This window comes from Urocitellus parryii, chromosome 1 (genome assembly GCF_045843805.1).
Source record: "Urocitellus parryii isolate mUroPar1 chromosome 1, mUroPar1.hap1, whole genome shotgun sequence".
NCBI lineage: Eukaryota > Metazoa > Chordata > Mammalia > Rodentia > Sciuridae > Urocitellus > Urocitellus parryii.
The window spans coordinates 97,079,321-97,100,401 of NC_135531.1; the positions used below are offsets into that span (position 1 = coordinate 97,079,321).

At 42.1% G+C, this 21,081-nt stretch overlaps 1 protein-coding gene across 4 annotated transcripts in view; it reads left to right on the forward strand.

The window, feature by feature from the left end:
- Nucleotides 1-246: 246 nt before the first annotated feature.
- The window catches only part of Arhgap26 (Rho GTPase activating protein 26), a 416,502-nt gene continuing 395,667 nt past the window's right edge, over nucleotides 247-21,081 (forward strand). For all 4 annotated transcript variants that reach the window (XM_026384432.2, XM_077800951.1, XM_026384433.2 and 1 more), the window contains exon 1: nucleotides 247-785. In XM_026384432.2, coding sequence (XP_026240217.1) covers nucleotides 632-785 — 154 coding nt within the window. In that variant the 5' untranslated portion in view covers nucleotides 247-631. The remainder of the gene's footprint in view (nucleotides 786-21,081) is intronic.

The following is a 21,081-nucleotide window of genomic DNA, read 5'->3' on the forward strand; positions in this document are numbered from 1 at the left end:
CTCACCCCTAGAGCTCAGAGTCTGCAACACCGGCAGGCGGGAGTGGGCGGAGCTTGCTCTGCGGACCTGGGCGGTGGCGTGGGCTCCACCCCCACCCAAGGCCCCGCCCCCATGGCGCTCTGATTGGATAAAATCCGCGGAAGGGCCGGGCGGCACCGGGCGGCCCTGGGGGACGGGCTGAGGAGGGCGCATTGATTGGTCTGGACCGGATTAGGTCATCGCTAGCAGGTTCGAACTGCCCGGACGCCGGTGGGGCGGCCCAGGCTGCTGTGAGAGGGCGCTCGAGGCTGCTGGAGAGCTAGCCTGCGAAGGAGGCGGGGAGGCGGCGGCCGCGCTCACTCGCCCGCTCGCTAGCTTGTTTCTCCGTGTCGCTGCGGGTCCATCGCTGCGCTTCTTGCTCCTCTATTGCTCCACTGCACGCCGCAGGAGCAACAGCCCATCGTCCAGGTCCCAGCTGGGTTTTGGAGTCTTGCGCACCGGTGGACACCGCGCGCGGGTTGAGCCGGCGCCACACCTGTGGAGCCGGCGGCCGTCGAGGGTGCCGGCCGAGGTCCCGAGGCGAGCGTGCTCAGGGAGCCGGCCGCCCGAGCCCCGGGGGAGGCGCGACCCCTGGCTGGGCACCGTGGGCAGCATGGGGCTCCCCGCGCTCGAGTTCAGTGACTGCTGCCTCGACAGCCCGCACTTCCGAGAGACGCTGAAGTCTCACGAAGCAGAGCTGGATAAGACCAACAAATTCATCAAGGAGCTCATCAAAGACGGGAAGTCACTCATCGTCGCGCTCAAGAGTGAGTACCCCGAGCTCAGCGGGGACCGGGTCCGGCGCGGGAGGGTCCGAGGGGCGGCGCTCAGCCCTAGTCGCCCGCGCGCTGCCGGGTTTCGCCCCCGGGGCACTGGGTGGCGGGTGTCGATGCTTCCGATGCAGGAAGGATACCTAAAATGGGTTAGCAGCCACCATCAAATGAGGAAGGAGACGCATCGCCCCGCCGTTTGTGTTAGGGGGTGGCCCGGTGGTGAAGAAGCGCGGGTGGTACTTTGGGACAGGGTGGGTGTGCACGGCATACAGGTGTCCCAGAGTGGTACCTGAGTGTCCAGCCTGCCGCAGCCCAATGGGAAACGAATTACGTCCTCTGCTGCAGCTTCCTTAGCAAAACAGTTGTTTGACTCTGGGCGCCCTGCCGTGGGAATGGAGCGTACCAAGGGGGCGCTGCCTCCCCCAGGGAAAAGGCGGGCTGTGATTGCTTCGCTCCCTATATGCTGCTTCAGCCCAGTCAGGGCCGCCGGGTTCGTTGGGTGGAGCGGTTGGTTAGCCCTGATTCCTTGGAGTATTGGCAGTAACCCCCAGATCTAGAATCAGTGACGTATACGTGTGCAGGTTCTGATTCTTGTGTTTAGCAGAAGGTAATAGGGGTGGGAGTACAGAATCAGAGTGTTCCTTTACTCCAAACTGTGGGCGTGGGTTTAAAAATAGAATGAATACATCTCCTCCCTCTCTCTCTCCTCTCTCTCTCTCTCTCTCTCTCTCTCTCTCTCTCTCTCTCTCTCTCTCTCTCCCTCTCCCTCTCCCCCTCCCCTCTCCCCCCTCTCTCCCTTGCTCTACTTTTTACTTCTTCTATTATCCTTGAAAACTGAAAGGCCTGAGAAGGAATGTCCTAGTCCTCCTTCAGAAAGGGGAAGTTTAAAGTGATCTCAATGGTTCTGGTACCTTTTGTAAAACCGTTTTGCTTTTTTTTCTTCCCAGTGCAAGGGAAGGAATGAAATTTGCATTCTGCTTGATTTCTGCAGAACCACAAAGTTTATCCTTCTGGACAAATTAGAGTGCTTCAGGGATGAGCACCTTGCACTGTGAGAGTGGTTTTTGGTGCCTTTCCAGTCTACCCATTTAAAAATAGTTCATTCCATCTTTTCATTTTCAGAATCAGAAACAACATGAAGGTAGATAGTGGAATTATCTTTGACTCTTTACTTTTCCTGTCTTTTCTGTGATGGATTTACTAAAAGGTGATATCTTTCAGCTAAGAAAGGTTGCCTTAGCAGGGTAGGTTCCTATCTGTGAGAATTGTCCCCAGGCCTCTTTAAAGGAGACATTGGAAACTAAGTGCCTGAGATGTCATTTTGTGAGCCTGTTCCTTCTAAAAATGAAGAACGAGACTATGAAATGCTAGAGCAGCAAGTGCAAATCTTTTGGGGTGAAATGAACTGTAGGACTGTGATGTGGGGAGGCTTCCCAGGGGTAGGGGTCCTCACAGGAAGCTGTGCCTGCCTTACCTGAAACATATGAACAGACATCCTCTGACAAAAACCAGGGCCATTCTTTGGTTTGTGGAACACATGACCTGTGGTTTGAAGTAAGTTAGGGGACCAGTTATAAGTTGGGCTTAGCAATTTTGATTGATCCTCTGGCTAGCTTTAATTGGTCCTCTGCTTCACTCAGTAAACATGGAGTACCTGCTGTGTGCTAGGTACTATACTGGATGCTAAGGATATAACAGCAATATTCAGCTGTCCCATGCTACAGAGGCTACTCCATGCCAAGTACTGCTTCACCCAAAGGAACATGAATTATCTTATGTACCTTTATTCATTTTGCAAATGAGAAAACTGGAGCTTGGGGAAGCACTGGCCCAGAGTCACACAGTGTTAGCTGGGCTAGAGCTTTTGAATCTACCTGATCTGCTGAATGCAGTGGCTCACACCTGTAATCCTAGTGGCTTGCGAGGCTGAGGCAGGAGGATCTCAAAGCCAGCCTTAGCAATTGAGCAAGGCCCTACGGGGGGGGGGGGCAAGAAGAAAAGAAGAAAAGAAAAGAAAAAAAAAGAAAGAAATCTACTTGGTCTGAACCCTAAGCAAAGTTCCTGCAAAGCAAGCAGAGTTCTTGATTCCGCCCCATTCTTCCTGCCCTGAAGGGAACATCTTGGACCAAGCTTGCTAGACTTTGGACTTGTATTTGTATTTCTGCATTGACTCTGAGAAGGGTGCATTTGGTTGACTGGCAGTTTGCCTGCTACTATTTTGGGGGAGGTCAGGAACAAGAATTCTTCAGATAGAAAGAAACATTGCAGTGATGGAGTTCAAGGGTTAAATTGTGCAATGGGATGGACCACTCTTGTAACTTTGGGGAAAGGCTGATGGGTGTTTTGGTCTCTTTACACCCATCTCTGCTACTAAGCTCCTCTAATACTACTAACTACTAATTGAATAGGGCAGCGACTTCTCAAAGAAGGTGGACTCAATGACTGTTTCCCAAATTTCTGTTATCTTGAGGTACTTGCTACATTGTACATGACCAGATTAGTATTTGTGTATTATTTTTCTTCAGATTGTCTTTATTACTGCTGTAAATGGGAAAACTGGTGATTTTCCAGGACAACTAAAAACTACATATGTAATTGTGCTTAATTATACGAGTAACCCTTGTCTTATGGTTTTATCTTATAAAGATACTTATTTTATTTTATAGTTATTTTATAACTAGTGTTGGCATATCTTTGGGTTTAGATTCCCTTTCTATGTGAATCATAAGCAATAAAACTGGCCTCTAGGGATTGCCAGAGTTCAGCTAGACCTCTGTTATGTTGCTTCTACTTTATGAATGAGGAAACTAAGGGGCAGAGAAATCAGTGACCTGGCCAAGGTGACACAGCAATTAACAATGTTTAAAAACAAGTTATGGGATTCCAAAAGCATTGCACTTAACCATGATGCAACACTGTCCTCTAGATCAGCCTAGGTCAGTGCTTCTTGCACATTTGTCTGTTGAGTCCCCTTGAAAAATCTGATATCAAACAACAAGTGCTGGCGAGGGTGTGGGGAAAAGGGTACACTTATACATTGCTGGTGGGACTGCAAATTGCTGTGGCCAATTTGGAAAGCAGTATGGAGATTCCTTGGAAAGCTGGGAATGGAACCACCATGTGACCCAGCTATTCCCCTTCTCCGACTATTCCCTAAAGACCTTAAAAGAGCGTACTATAGGGATACTGCTACATCGATGTTCATAGAGCACAATTCACGATAGCAAGACTGTGGAACCAACCTAGATGCCCTTCAATAGATGAATGGATAAAAAAATATGGCATTTATACACAATGGAGTATTACTCTGCACTAAAAAATGACAAAATTATGGAATTTGCAGGGAAATGGATGGCATTAGAGCAGATTATGCTAAGTGAAGCTAGCCAATCCCTAAAAAACAAATGCCAAATGTCTTCTTTGATATAAGGAGAACAACTGAGAACAGAGCAGGGAGGAAGAGCATGAGAAGAAGATTAACATTAAACAGGGACTAGAGGTGGGAGGGAAAGGGAGAGAGAAAGGAAATTGCATGGAAATGGAAGGAGACCCTCATTGTTATACAAAATTACATATAAGAGGAAGTGAGGGGAAAGGGAAAAAAATAAGGGGGAGAAATGAATTACAGTCGATGGGGTAGAGAGAGAAGATGGGAGGGGAGGGGAGGGGAGGGGGGATAGTAGAGGATAGGAAAGGCAACAGAACACAACAGTATGGCAGTATGTAAAAATGTGGATGTGTAACCGATGTGATTCTGCAATCTGTATACGGGGTAAAAATGGGAGTTCATAACCCACTTGAATCAAATGTATGAAATATGATATGTCAAGAGCTGTGTAATGTTGTGAACAACTAATAATAAAAATTAAAAAAGAGAAAAATCTGATATAAGCTCTGGATTTCATAAAAATGAATCCCTTGGTTCTTTCTCTGGATTGCTGATTTTTGGTAGTACACAGAGAGTATAAGCTATAAAATAATTTGAGACCTGCATTTTAAAAAATTATGCCTTTGGAGAAAGTACTTGTTTGACATGGAGTTGAGTCTTGGCACCTCCCAGTCGGTTGCTTCTGATGATGATTTGTTTTTGCCTTTTCTATGGGGACTCATTCACCCAGGACCCTTTCCTCTAACCTGTTTAATCATTATCTCATTCAGGAAGATTCTATGTGTTTAAGTTTTTTTTTTTTTTTTTCCTTCATTCTGTAGAGATGAATGAGTTATAGGATTTCCTGGATCAAGTTTGACCCCATTACTTACTAGTTGCTTGGCTCTGGGTCTGTTACTAAGCCGGAGTTCCTCCAGTATAAAATTCGTACAGCTGCACTGACCCCTGGGGTGGTTGTGAGGACTGCATGAAACAGGGCATTTGCAGAAAGCTCTTAGCTTGGAGGCTGGCACCTGGCACTGCTCAATTGTTGGTTGTTAGGATCCTCCTCCTCCAGCACTTGGGATTGTCAAGACTTGTTTTTTCAGAGCAGAAGTCATTAGGAGCAGAGGTACAGTTTTTACCTTCAGTATGAGGAGTTAGACCCACACATCCCTCATGTCAGTTGTTGGTAACTCATGTGATTATGTGTTTGTTAGCCAGTGGTGGGCAGGATCCTGGTAATGGTGTGTGTAGCAAGTTGCAGTATGCCAGAACAGCTTCATAAGTTGAAAACAAAGTAAGTGAGTCTCGCAACATCTCTTTGGTTCCTAATAACATTCTTAAATTTTCAACCTTTTTGCTAGACTCACTTTCTCCCCTCAGTGGTTGGGCTGGCTACTGCTCTCTGCCTTGCAGGAAAAGCTTGCAGACTGCATGGAACCTCATGCCTGGCTGTTTCATAGACTCAGTGACAAACCAAATGTGGTTTCATAGGAATGAAAGTGAACTAGGCTTTTGGTTTTGAGGGGTGGTATGAGTTTTCAGGAACTGTTTCTTCCCTTCTAGACAGTTAATTTCTAAATTTGGTGTTATACCCCGTATATCTATGCTGGGGATATACTCCTTTAAATTTATTGAGATTGTGTGTACTTATTCTGATAGTCCAAGTGGGTGGGAGGGGTGACAAATGCAGTTGTTAAAATATCAACTTTATTTCATTACCATGCAGCTCACCCATTTAAACCATCCAATTCAATAGTTTTTAGTACATTCATGGAGATGTATAATCATCATAATCAATTTTAGAACAATTTTAGAGCATCACCCCCAAAAGAAAGCAGCTCTTTCCCATTAGCATTCATTCCCTAATTCCTCCTAACCTTGCCGCTCTCATCAGTCACTAATGTATTTTCTGTCTCTATAGATTTGCCTTCTAGACATTCGAAGTACAGTGTTAATCATTTTTTCCCCTAGGTGATGGTGACCAATTTAGGCACAGAGTTCTTGATTTGAATTTCACATTGGAAAACTTTGAATCAAGAAGCTATTCTCAGCTGGGCACAGTGGGGCACACCTGTAATCCCAACAGCTCAGGAGGCTGAGGCAGGAGGATTATGAGTTCAAAGCCAGACTCAGCAAAAGCAAGGCACTAAGCAACTCAGTGAGATCCTGTCTCTAAATAAAATACAAAATAGGGCTGGGGATGTGGCTCAGTGGCCAAGTTAAATCCCAGGTACCAAAAAAAAAAAAAAAAAAAAAAAAAAAAAGCTGTTCTTCACATGATGGGAGGGAGTAAAGTTGAGGAACCAAAGATAGTGTCTTAGGGTCTGGAGAAACCTGGATGCACTTTCATGTTTTCAGCTCATGAGAGGGGAATGGATTCATTCTAGTTCATGGTACTTGGATGGATGCAGAGGGAATAACCAAAAAAAAGACAAGAATCTAGCCTCTTCCCTCTGAGTTTTCAGCCATGTTGGGGCAGGACATATGATATTGAATAAAGCCATACTTTGTGGTTGCTATCCTGCTGGGTGATACTTTTTTAACTAAAGGAAATGAATGTATTTATGTTTCTAGTTGAGCCTATACTTTTTGGGAGGCTTTGGGGATGATGTGCATTTTTCATTATATTTTCAGAGGTTAGTAATTTTGAGATCTCTGTCCTTTCTCTTATACACATTCCTAAGGTCATTTTAATAGAAACAATAGCTTATAGGAATACCAGCATCTTTCATTTTATTGAATATTTACCAAGTGCCTGGTCCTATTCTAAATGCCACACATTGTCTTCTTATTCTGTACCACAATCTTGTGAGATGAATATGGATGTTCCTCAGTGTCCATGGGGGATTGGTTGTAGGACCCCCTCAGATACCAAAATCCTTAAGTTCCTTACAGATAACAGCACAATCTTTACATATAACTTGTGTTCATCCCCCTGAATACTTTAAATGATCTGTAGAGCACTTATAATACCTAATACAATGTGAATGCTATATAAATAGTTATTATCTACCATATTGTTTAGGGAATAATAACAAGGACAAAAGTCTGTACATGTTTAGTACAGAGGCAGGTTTTCCCTCAGTATTTTTAATCCTGGTTGGTTGAATTGCAGGATGCAGATCCATAGATTTGAAGGGTCAACTGTCCTCTTCCTTTTCTGCATTTGATAGTTGGGGTAACTTGATTAAAGTCACACAGGTAGAAACATGTGCAACCAAGTTTTGAACCTCACAATAGCCTCTGGGGCCTCCTCTTGAAAATGACCCTTCAGTGCCTTAGCAAAATGCTGGTGGCGAAGATGCAAATTTTTCATAGATCTAGATTGTAGAAAAGTGTGTGCAGCAGATGTTAGATTAGGTGAGAATATAGTCCTGGTGATTTTCACCCTATGAAAAGACTAGTAAATATTTTGTATTGTGCTGTTAAGTTTTGTAGTTTTCTCTGCCTCACATGCTTATAGAAACTTGTAGGCTGGAGGGGCAGACTGTGTCTTGGCATTGTAAAGCAATGCTTTCTTTTTGGGGTAGTAAAGAATGATTATCAATGATTCCCTTTTAAGTGGAAAATAGGGCATTAATCAGAGAGGCCAAAATCAGTAAGGTAAATGGTTCATTCTCTGTGCCTATTAAAACTAGGAAGAAAAACCAAACAAATAAACACCCAGCATCAAGTGTTGTGTGCTTTAAATCTTGTCACCTTTTTGTGCTTCTTTAAGATTTAGTTATAGCCTTTTTTTTTCAACAATAAGATGAGCCCTTCTTCAATGGCATAAACTGTCAAAGAATGTTCTCTGCCAGCTTGCTTTGTTTAGGAGTAATTATATTACTCACAGAATCCTAATGGAACAAATGCGTATGGAGTTAGGTAGCAACAAATTTCTCTCAGTTCTTTTGGTTTGCTTTAGCACCTTGTGAATAAAAGGGGGGAAAAAAGCCTTTTCCTAATTATTTGTAAATGGTGGTAATTTGCAATACTGACATTTGGAGCATTACTCATACAAATATAACCAGCAATTAAATCCAAACAAGATTTTGTAGTTTTTATATAACATTGGCTTAAAAAGAATCCCTTTACTTTTCTTCATTCTAAGTTGCATTGAATAAATTGCATCCAGTCTGTATTTTTCAACCTGCTGACTGCCTGCAGCTTAGAGCCCCTCCCCCCTTTTAAATAATTCATAGACTTAGTTTTTTTTTTAGAGCAGTTTTAGGCTTACAGAAAAGTTCCCTGTAGTCTCTCATATCTTTTCCTTCTAATTTGAAGCATGTACTCTGCCTTTGAGTTACCCTCCTAGCCCCCTGATAAAATATTAGTAACAGAAGTCTATAGTTTACATTTGGGTTCACTCTTAGTGTCACACATGCTATGCATTTTGACAAATGGTTTTTTGATTGTTTGTTTTTTTGAGAGGGGGCTCTTTCCATGTTGCCCATGGATGGCTTTGAACTTGGAATCCTCCCGTCTGAACCTCTCAGTAGCAATTTTGACAAATGTAGAATGACATGGACGCATGGTTATAGTATCATACAGAATAGTTTCACTGTCCAAACATCCTGTGTTCTGTCTATATCCTTCTCTTCCTTCAACGTCTGGCAACCACTGATCTTTTTATTGTCTCCCTTGTCTCTCTGGTCTTTTTACTGCTGCCTGTATTTTCAAAATTCTTAGTTGGAATCAGTTTGTAGCCTTTTCAGATGGGCTTTTTTCACTTAGCCATGTGCACTTAAGTTTCCTCCACGTCTTTTCATGGCTTGGTAATTCATTTCTTGTTATTGCTGAACAATATTCCATTGTCTGGATGAACCACAGTTTGTTTATCCTTTCACCTATGACTGTACTTCTTGCTTGCTTTCAAGTTTGGGAACTTACGAATAAAGTAGATATAAATATTTGTGTGAAGATTTATGTGTAGATGAAAGTTTTCAATTCATTTGGGTAAACAAGGAGTTTGATTGTTGGGTCATATGGTAAGAGTGTGCTACTTCTGTAAGAAACTGCTGAACATCTTCCAAAGTGGCTCTACCTTTTTGTAGTCCTTCCAGCAGAATGACAGCTCCTGTTGCCCCTATTTGCTCATGTCAGGGTTTTGGCTTTTCACCCTTCTTCTAGGTGTGTAGTGGTATCTCATGATTTTTAAAATTTGCAGTTCCCTCATGACATTCGCTATTGAGCATCTTTTCATGTGCTTATATGTCATGAAGATATATCTTCACTGGTGAGAAATCCAGATCTTTTGCCTTTTTTTTTAAGTTTGGTTTGTTTTCTTATTGTTGAGTTTAAAAAAATATTATGATAAAATATACATAATACAAAATTTACCATTTTAACCACCTTTAAATATACACTGCAGTGGCGTTTCACAATATTGTGTCTATTTCCAGAACTGTGTGTATTTCCCAGTACTGGGGATTGAACTTAGGGGTACTCCACCACTGAACCACATCCCCAGCCCTATTTTGTATTTTATTTAGAGACAGGATCTCACTGAGTTGCTTAGTGCCCCACTTTTTGCTGAGGTTGGCTTTGAACTCTCAATCCTTCTGCCTCAGCCTCCCGAGCTGCTGGGATTACAGGTGTGTGGCACTGTACTTGGCTTATTCCAGAACTTTTTCATCATCCCAAACTGAATCTGTGTTATATGTACCCTCTTCCCATTGCCTTTGCCCCTGTAACCTCTATTCTGCTCTGTCTTTATGATGATTTGCCGGTTCAAGACATATTAGTGGAATCATACAATATTTATCATTTTGTATCTGGCTTAATTTACTTAGTATAATATTTTCAGCATTCTTGTAGTAGAATTTAATATCTTTTTGTGTCCAAATATCTGTTAATTTTTAATTATCAACAACTATTATTAGGAAAGAATAGTTCTTTCTCCTTTAAAATCACGTAAAGGAATTGTTTTCACTCTCCATCTCTTTCTTCCCCCCTCAGAATGGTAAGTAGCACTTGGAATTGACATCAGTTTATCATGAGTGTCTCTTACAAGGACACTATCTTTATATTTATTCCTTTCTAAGTACCCATTTGTTTTAGGCATGCATGTTTTGGGCAAATAGCTTTTAAAGAGAGCTTTATTGATTATAATTCACATGTCATGAATTCACCTGTTTTAAGTGTATAGTTCTGTGCTTTGTAGTTTTAGAATTATGTAACCATCACCCCAATCCAGTTATGAACATTTTTATCCCAAAAGCTTCCTCATGTCTCTCTGTAGGCTTTTTCTATTCTCATGTTATGCCTCAGACAGCCACTAATCCACTCTTTTCTGTCTTTATAAATTTTTATTTTCTGAAATTTTAAGCTAAATGGAATCATGAAAGAAGTAATCTGTTGCATCTGGCTCTTTTCATTTACTGTCATGGTTTTGAGGTGTGTCTATGTTGTAGCGTGTATCAGAAGTTGGTTCCTTTGTGTTGCTAAAGACTATTCAATTTTGCAAGCACAAGTTGTTTATTCATTCACTAAAGGATGTACCATTGGATTTTTTTTAAAGTTTTTGACTGTTAAGAATAATGCTGCTATGAACATTTGCATACATATCTTTGAGTGGGTATGTTTTCATTTCTAATTTTGTTTCTTACCTAGGAATAGAATTGCTGAGTTATATGGCAAACATATGTTTAATTTTGACTTAAAACTTAAGTTTAAATCAAACTTATATTTAACTTTAAAACCTGCCAAACTGTTTTCCACAGAGAGGCACCATTTTATATACCCACTGGCAAAGTATGAGGGTTCTAATTTCTTCACATGCACACCAACACTTGTTATTATCTCTCTTTTTGATTGAAGCCACCCTAGTGAGAGTAAAGTGATGATATCTTGGTGTGATTTTAATTTGCATTTCCTTGATGATGAATAACATTGAGCATCTTAAGATGTGTTTATTGGCCATTGGTACAACTTATTTGATGAAATATGTATTCAAATATTTATTATCCTTTGGTTTGTCCTATAAAGGTTTTGATGATTAAGTCAACAGCACCAAGTATATTTTCTCTGTCCTCTTCTGGGGACTTTTTGTTTCCAGTGTTGTGGTCTCAGATGTATTTGACTGATTGATTTTGGGATCTCAGGACTTAGGACAGTGGTTCTTCAAAGGCTGTGTGGTTCAGGTTTCTACTCTAGTTAGGCCATTCAGCATCTCTTTGGGCAGTTCCATAGACAAGGCTTTCTAATTCTGGCCACTATAAGCTACTGATCTCAAACACCCTGAGTTGACAAAATAAGAACCGCCCTCAGGGGAGAACTGTAATTACCATGGAGATATTGTAGAAGGTACCTTGGGAAGAGATTTTGTTGTCCTGTCAAGGCCATTGCATTTCTAAAAATTAGTCAAGAGAGGGATGCCAATATGAAGCTAACAACTAAGGTGGTGTTTCTAGATTTAAATTTTTGATTGACCTTAGTTTTAATTTTTTAAAATTATAAGCCAGTATGTTTTAAAATTGTATTTCATTCAATAAATCAGGAGCCCTGCTCTGCTCTTACTAGGCCTTCCAAAACCCCAGATTAGAGTAAGGGCTTTTGGGTGGAGGTAACAGAAGTCACAGAGGGAAGGGTGCATGGGCTGTTTATGGGCCAGCAGTGAGGCCATTGTAGCTGGAACAGAGCGAATGAATGGAGAGAGAGCCCAGGGGGCCAAATCAGTGATCTTGAGTTCTGGAAAGGACTTTAGGTTTCATTCTAGGTATGATGGACAGCCATAGGAGGTTGTAACGTGCTTGTGTTTTAGAAAGATTACACAGGCAGCTGGGTGGAAAATGTTGTGAAGCCAGAAGGGGGTCAAGGAGACCAGTTAGGAGGCTGCTTTTAATAGGTGATGTAAGAGACAATGGCAGCTTGGTCCAGGTTGGCCATATCAGATGTGGTGGTCACATGCTGGTGCTTTTGGAAGTAGAGCCCACAGGATTTGTTGCTTAATTGTACGTGGACTATGACAGAAAAGAGGGATATCAAGGATGACTCAGTGTCTCTGACTTGAGCAATTGTGTGAATGATGTTACTCTTTTCTGAGATAGAAATTAGGGGAGGATTAAGTTTAGGGAGAAATTTAACATTATTGTTAAATGACACAGATCATGAATATATTCTCATACAAGACTCAAAAAGTTAAAAAAAAAGTATACAGGAGTATTCAGTACTCTCTGTCCCTTTTCTTTGGGGCAGGGTTGGGATAGTACCTAGGGCCTCTCAATGCTAGGAAGGCACTCTACTGCTGAGCTGCACACTCAATTCCAGCACTTTTGAATATTTTTTTCCGTATCATTTTTCTGTGAAATTTTTTTCATAATTGGGATTATACTATGCAGATTATCCTGTTTTACCAGCTAATACTGTGTCTTAGAGTTATTATATGTCAATACATGCCCATTCTCTATTTCACTGCATAATTCTCACCACCACCTAATTATTACACCAAATTTTTTTTTCACTTTAAGAATTGGCTTATAGGGCTGGGGATTTGGCTCAAGTGGTAACTCACTCCCCTGGCATGTGCGGGGCACTGGGTTTGATCCTCAGTACCACATAAAAAAATTATAATAAAGATGTTGTGTCCACCAAAAACTGAAAAATAAATATTAAAAAAAAATTCTCTCTCTCTGTCTCCCTCTCTCTCTTTAAAAAAAATTGGCTTATAACCTTGCATTGCATAATTGTCACCTGGTATAATTCTGTACCTCATGCTGCTTAGAAGGTAAACAGCAGCAGTGTACCCACCAGGGGCAAATGGATGCTCATTTATCTTCTCACACACTGCTAATCCAGCCAGGAGCCTAGAATTCCCAGCATTCGCCCATTTCAGTCTGTTTCTGAAAGCCCACTTGTGTGGTTTGTTCAGAATGCTGCTATACTAGTAGCACACATCTTAGCATCTTAGATGAGTAGTACTGAGGATGGTGAGGCAGGCAATGAAACCAATGATAGCAGTGCAGGATCTTTGGACAGAATAGTTTGAATTTTTAAGTCCATACTTCCCAGTGCTGTGGTATGTTTCCTCAAGTATAATATTTCAACTATAATGCACAAATCAATAATGCTGATTTATTAACTTTTTTGTCAGACCAGAAAAGTATTTGCTAATATGTCAAGAAGAAATGATGTGCATGGATTTGGACTCTTCAGTTTTAACATATATTCATGAGTATCCCATGTATCCTAATCTTGCATCAAAGACAGTTTAGTAATAAATGGTTTTTAATTAATACCAATACAATTAAAAAAAAAGCTTCACATAATCGTCTCACTCCATTTTTTGCAAAAAAAAATTTGGCATAAAATCTGCGACAATTATGTGGTGAAATACAGTTCTGTATTCTTTTTGATCACCTCAGAGGGCTCTATGGTGTGGATATAGTGTATTTACCATAGTTTATTTGCCCAGGCTCCTTTTGGAGGTTTTTTGGATTGTCCCAGTTTTTCACTCTTAGGGAAAGGGCCACATTGATCATTTGCACAACCTGCCTTTGGGTGTGGGTGGCAGCTTTTCCATTGGGTAGATTCCTCTAAGTGGAATTGTTGCTGACCTCCAGGTTTTACAAGCCTGTTGACATCAGTTGTTTAGGTCTTTACATTCCTATAGCTACTTGATACTTGGTGCCTCTTTGAATACGTTAGATTATGTTTCAGAGCTTAACCTTTTGCTCAAATTGCCAACATTTTGAATAGGCCCTTCTTTTAGGCATTGATTCTGATTCTAAGATAACCAGGGTGTAGAACAAAACCTGATATGTGTGTGTGTGAGAGAGATATTACAATTAATTAAATGTGTCCTTGTTAGCCTTGGACAGGTCTAATATCCTTGGTGAGCTGCAGGTTCTTACAGGTAAAATAGGAGATGGAGAGGACTCTGTCCATATTTAACAATCTGCTCAAATTTCAGGGACCAAGCAGGGAATCATGTCGCTTAGAGTGAGAATAATAGCATTAGTGGCTGAAGGAATTTTTACAAATGAGAGTCACTGGGTTTTTTTTTGTAGGAACCCAGAGTGGAAGAAGAGAGGAAATAGTAAGGAAAACAGCTTGGCAGTGTGGGCCAGGAGCTGTCACGGCATGTTTATGTCTGGCTCATTTCACCTTGGTTGGAAGGCACAGAGTGCTGCAGAGGGTGAGCTGGAGACTGGGCAGTTTCCTACTATATTTAGAAAGAGGAGATTCCTGGGGTTGGGTGGTGTGTGTGTGTGTGTGTGTGTGTGTGTGTGTGTGTGTGTGTTTCCTTTGCTAGATGGACAAAGGTTTGGGGTTTGGGGATTCTGGAACAAACCTTGTTAACTAGCTGGCTTCTCTGGGCCAAGCCAGTAGCTATACTTTGACTCCTGCTGCTGCCACACAGGAAAAGCCAAAATAAACCCCATTTTGTATGGTTTGTAAAGACATCCCAGGTAGTTTTCAAAGCTCATCTGATCTTGCAGTCAGATCTTTTAAGTTTACTCCAGACTGATTGGAGCATTCTGAAAACATGAACTGGCTCCTCCTGTGAGACTAGATAGATTTTTCAGGTGCTGAGTTGAACTTTGGTTGTTTCTGTGCCAAGAGCACTGTCAAGCCATGGGACCAAAACTGTAACACGTTTCTGACTGCGTGTCTCATTATTACACTTGCAGGTCAGGTGCGGACAAAGAATATCTGTTGAGCAAATAAAATTAAAAAGATATAGTTAGTCGAATTCATATGTTTCTTTTAAAAAGCCGATCTAAGTAAGTAATACCTATAAATGGTACAGAATTCAAAAGAGACAAAGGGACAGCTGCAACTTCTGCCTCTGGATTTCTAGTTCTGCTAGAAGCAACATTTTACCAGTTTCTTGAGAATTTTTCAAGTATAACTATGCATGTGTCAGCAAATGTATATATAAATGTGCATATATATATGTATATATATATATATATATATATATATATATACACATTTTTTAACAAATATATGTATTTGGAAGTATGCCATGTATACTGTTTTATACCCTGTCATAATATATTTTGGATATTGTACATTGGTATGAACAGACCTAACTCACTGTTAGCATTGTTTTGTGTGAATATAACATAATTTATGAAACCAGTCCTATAATGGTAGACATTTAGGCTATTTCCAGTCTTTGACCCTATAAGCAGTGCTGCTAGGAACACCTTGGCACCTCTTGCATAGGACAGATAAGTAAGTAGATCTGTAGGAAGATTCCTAGAGATGTTGCCATATTTGTATTTTTCAGTTTAAATAAACATTTGTATTTTTCAGTTTAAATAAACATTTCATAGAAGTGTTCTTAAAACATTCTAAGTGGGGGCTGGGGATGTGGCTCAAGTGATAACACGCTCGCCTGACATGCATGGGGCGCTGGGTTTCATCCTCAGCACCATATAAAAATAAAATAAAGATGTTGTGTCCACCGAAAACTAAAAAATAAATAAAAAAATACTAAGTGAACCAAATCTTACAAATTATGATTTTAGAGTGGGAAGGAAACTCACTGTTTAGAATTTATTACAGAGTATCCTCTGTAATAAAAACAGTACTTAGAATTTTCTCCATTTCCTTCTTGGTTTGTATGTATTGTTAATTCTGGGACTAAAAACCACAGCAAAAATCACTAAAATGTGACCCTTCTGTACCTAGGAATCATCCAAGTGTAGGACCCCAAAGAACTTGTTTGTGTTCCTGGTGATGGTGCTGTTGAATTTTTATCCTGTGCATTATTCAGGAGGCTTGACAGGTGTAAAAGGAGAGCAATCTCCTGCCTTTAGTAGTTGGAAATCCTGACCTTGTCTATGGTTGAAGCTTCCCTGTGGGCCCTGGAATTCCTGGGGACTGGTAAGAGAGAGGGTGTTTTTTCTGATATCTCTCTGTAGCTGCTGCAGAACTTAGCACTTAGCACTTCTCCCTAATGCAGAACAGAATCATGTCCTCTCTGGTCTATGCCTGTGGCAGCTCCTCTTGGTGTAGAAGCCAACTTTTCTGGGAGTGGGGTGGGGTGGGTGGGGTGGTTTCTGGGATGGAGCAGGCAGAGTCTTATTATTACACTTGCAGGTCAGGTCACCCAGGTTACTCTCCCGGGTGCTCAGCATCTTGAGAGAAGGCAGGGAAAACAGGTTGTATGTGGCCCATGTGATAGTTGCTGCTGGTTTGGAAAGGTGTTGGGAGAAGGAGCAGAGACCTCTAGGTAAAGCCCATGAAGGCTTATCAAGCCCAAGGAGACCGTAGTCAGTCATTTAAAGGTTACCTCTGTTATTTTTTGCCTCACTTTTATCACTGTTTATTTACCTTGTAAAAATCTATCTAGTAAAAAATGCATTGGTTTCAAAAAAGAAGTTTATATCTTTGAGAAATCACAGTTTGATATGTTTAGCAATTTTCTAAAAAAATGTCTTCAAGTAGTCATTGAATCATAATCAAATTGAAAACTACTTGCTATTTATTATATTACCTCAAATAATCCTATATTTCATCAGTGATGTGAGAGTCACTCTCTGCTTAACATTGTCTCAAGGCACAAGTATTCAAGAGGATGGACACATGTCTGGCCTGGTACCTGGGGGAAGAGGAGGAGAGGGATGTGCTTCACCGACTACAGACTAGGTTACAAGTGTCCTAGATAGGCAGCTCTATGCCGGAGAGTACAGAGAGCCTGTGGGGGTTTGCGGGGCGGGGGGTGGGGGAGATTTTCCTGAAAATCTGCTTTACTCAGTGCAGTCACTGTTTGAATAGTCACACAGACACTGATAAATTACAGAGTAGAATGAAGAGTTCCATGGCATTTTTTCAGAGGACGTGAGCTGTGTGAATGAAGAGGAGAAAGAGAAATCAACAGCATTTGGTGACTGAGGAGAGGATGAGGACAGAGAGGAGGGTAGAGCTAGGGGTGTCTCTGGAGTTTCCCTGCTAGGTCTTGGGGGGCTGGCTGAACTGCATACCACAGAAGACTCATGGTGTGTGATAGGGGATACACAGTTGAGTTTATTCCTGCTGAGTTCTGATGGGGCGTGCGTTGGGGGACAACTACTAGGTGGTAGGAAGCACAGGTTGGGAGCTTTGCAGAGTTGTGGAGTGTATGGGTATAAGTCTGGTTCTGTTAGATGGTATTTGAGGCCCTGGAAGTAAATGGATTTATAAAGGTGAGACATAGGCTGAGGTTCTCAGCCTTAGCTGCTGTTTGGAATTCCTGAGGAGCCTAGCACACCGCTTCCATAGATTCACTCTTGGACATTCTGATACAGTTTGTCTGGGGTATATTCTGGACATGGGAAGTTTAAAAAAGCTCCCCAGGTGATTCTAATGGACATCAAAGATAGTAAACCACCAGTGTGGAATGAGAGAAGAGAAGGAGGCCGGAACCATGGAGCATCAAAGTGTAGAAGGTAACCAGAAGAAGATGGGAGACAGTTTGAACCAGGGCTTTTTTCTTGGCCATTTTGGGTGAGGACCTATGGATTTTGACCTTCACTTTGGAGGCAAAACTGAAGAAAGTGCTTAAGTGCAAGAGGAGAAATTGATAACTACCTAATGATATTATCGTGAGGAATAGATGAGGACAGTAGATGGTATGATGAGCTGTGTAAGGAGACACATGGTATGTATTCTATAATTGGAACTGCCATTATTTTCACTACCAGACTGTCCTTGTTGTAAGCTGGTGGTTGTATGGATTTAGCTTGGCACGACTATAGACATCTTGAGTTATAACTGCCATGCTTGCCCCAGAATAACCCCCATCACTTTTTCCTGCAGAGGTTCTTAAAAGTGAGTGTGTGTAAAAATTCCATGAATTGCATATTCTGGACCTACAAGGAGATTCTGATGCACGAGCTCTGGGAAGGCCTGGAAATCTGCATTTCCTGTAGCCCCATCTCCCCTCCACCCATTAGGGTGAGTTATATGGAGGAGGTCCTTGGGCATGTTGTCTGAATAGGCCAGAACATTTTTATATAAACCTGGTCCTCAAATTCTTTGTTCCCCTTAATGTGCACAGTGGAGTTGTTGTTCACCTTTCTGTTAGGCCATCTGAGGTATTGGAAGGTGTCTGCATTACTGCGGGTGGAGGAATGATGGCTGAGTGTTTCTGAAGTGTGGAAGTTCCAGTGACTTTGGAACATTTCAGCCAGTGTGGCTTCCTACCTGGGATCCAGTTGTTTTCATGAGCTCCATCAGTGAGCTGGGACTCTCGGTAGTACTGGGGTTGGGTGGATGAGCTCCTAAAGAGAACTTTATGCTCCTGGACAATAAGGGCAAAAAGTTTTCCCACAATGAGTCCTGGTGCTCTTGTCAGGGTTAAAGTCATTTGGGGTCAGAGTCTGTCATTATCTTGCACATTTTTTCTTTAAAAACATTCAGGAAGCATAATGAGCTGGCTGAGCAGTTGCACAGCTAGTCACACAGTCTGGGGACAGCCTGGCTGATGTCTCAGGAGCATGAAGTACCCCAAACTGAGAGTGCTTCTCTCCTCTTCCTGCCCTGGAGGTGCCCTTGGGCCACTCATTTCTGGCAACAGCTTCTGCTTCTTCCTCCCTGGGTGCCTATCTCTATTCTGATCTCTGTAGGTTCTCAGTCCTTTGGGGAGGGCTGGGTGACTGAGTAGACCACAGCAACTGCTGGTGAGACCCCAGGTGTTACCAGGAGACCAGTGTTGCTTTTGCCCTGCCTTTTGCTTTTTTTATTTTTTTGGTACCAGGGATTGAACCCAGTGGTACTTAACCAGTGAGCCATATCCCTAGACCCGCCCCTCCCCTTTTAAAAAATATTTTTAGCTGTAGATGGACACAATGTCTTTATTTTACTTATTTTTTTATGCAGTGCTGAGAATCAAACCTAGTACTTCACCCATGCTAGGCAAGCACTCTACCACTAAGCCACAATCCCAGCCCTTTTTTATATTTTGTCTAGAGACAGGATCTCACTGTGTTGCTTAGGGCCATGCTAAGTTGCTGAGTGCCTCTTGTTTCTTAAGAATTTCTGTGGGCTGCTTCTCCAAAGTCAGGAGCTTCTTGCTTTTGTATGTGGGTAGTGCAGAGATGTTTAACACAAACCCTGCCCTGACTGGCTTATCTAGCAGCCCATCAGCTGCACAACTCTGGCAAGGGACAATATGGCTTTGTGGGAACTGGAGTTCAGGGAAGGCACTGGGGACCAGTACTTAACATCTGTGGGCTTGGGCTCCCAGATGCTCCTACTGTATGTGTGTCTGCTGGCCAGGTCTTGTAGCTGCCTCCCAGCCTCTGACCAAGATCTCTCTGAGCTATGTGTGCGAGGTCAGCAAGCTCCCATGCTGCCAAGCTACGTTTAGAGCAGCAAGATGGTCTCTCCCTGGAAAGAAATCCTGTTTCCTTTTTATGTAGCCAGCATGCCTGTAATAAGTTCCCCAGCAGGGTAGCTCTGCTCCATTGCATAGGAAATTAGAGTGGAACTGATAGCTTTTGGCCTTGGTGTCTTTTGGGATATGACTTTGGCTTGCTTCTTAACTCCCCCACCTCTTTTGGCTAGCATCACTTCATACCATCATAGCACCACAGGGCTTGGGGTTTTGTGCTTGAAGCAGCACTGAATTCATGAATAAAGAAGTTTACGGAGCTGAGGATAACTAAAATTTCGCTCCCCCCCCCCACAAGTCTGGGTTCTGAATGTTGGGGTCTATTCCTTGCCCCTAAAAACTGAGTCTCCTTAAGAAAGAAGGTTGAAGTATTTTTTGGTGCTTATCTTATTTGAGAAACTTATCAAATGTCAGGCTGGAGAAGAATGACTCATATCTCTTTATGTACCATCTCAATCAGACCTGTAACTGAGCTCCCCCTACATGGGACACTGGTGCGGGAGGGCAGGCAATGATGGGCAGAGACCTTGCAGGTGCTTCCTTAGGATTAAGAAAATAGATTTATTGAGCTATAATTCACATATCACAAGATTCACCCATTTACAGCGTATGATTCAATGACTTTTTAGTATAGTCACAGAATTTTGCATTCATCTCTATGATTAATTTTAGAACATTTTCATCATCCCCCAAAGCAATCCTGTACTTCTCAGCTATTATTTTCCATCCTCCCCATTCCTCCAGTCCCAGGCAACACTTTCTTAGGATTTTTAACCCATGGCTCCAAGGGTGGTATCCTGTGGTCTGCTTTGTCGCTTGATCTTGTTAAGCCACGTATTTTTTTTTTTCTCCTTTGGAGCATCTAAACAATTTGCAGGTCATCAGAATGCAGCAATTGCAGTGCTAGGATGCTTGGACCCCTGATGCCATTCTTGCTTTTCACCTTCTGACAGAGTTGCTAGTAGTGTCGCAGGCCTAATCCACACTCATTTGAAAGGGTACCTGTAGGCCTCTGGGTTAGCCCTTCTCTTGTTCTGCCTCTTCCCTGGTGCTGAGCTTGTTTTGGAGGGTAATTTCCTGGCTGAGATTGAGAAAGAAGAACCTAAGACTCAAAAGGTAGATGCATTGTTTTGAACAAGAGAGGAACATTTGTGTGTGTGTGTGTGTGTGTGTGTGTGTGTGTGTGTGTGGTGCTGGGAATTGAACCCGAGGCCTCATGAATGCTAAGCAAATGAGCTACACCCCCAGCCAGAGGAACTTTTGTCTTTACAGAGGAAAAAGTTGCTGGAAATATTCTGATTTTTGAATAGTTGCATTTGGAGGGTTTCAGCTTTAACCATTTTAGAAACTGCTGATAAAGAAGTAGATTTCTTATGTGCTGAGATGGCAATGGCTTGGAGGCTGTCTAAGGTATTTACATGAAGGCCCTATTCCTCCAAGGATTTTTTAACAGTTCTAGGAAATTCCAGGCCACAGGTTCTCTACCATCTATATATTTGCTCTTTCCCCAATTTGCTTCTCTGCCTTCTTTTATTTTCTCCTCCACCCCTCATTCTTTCACTGACTGCCCTTCCTCCCCGCTGCTTGTCTTGCCAAAGGGCGGATCCCCT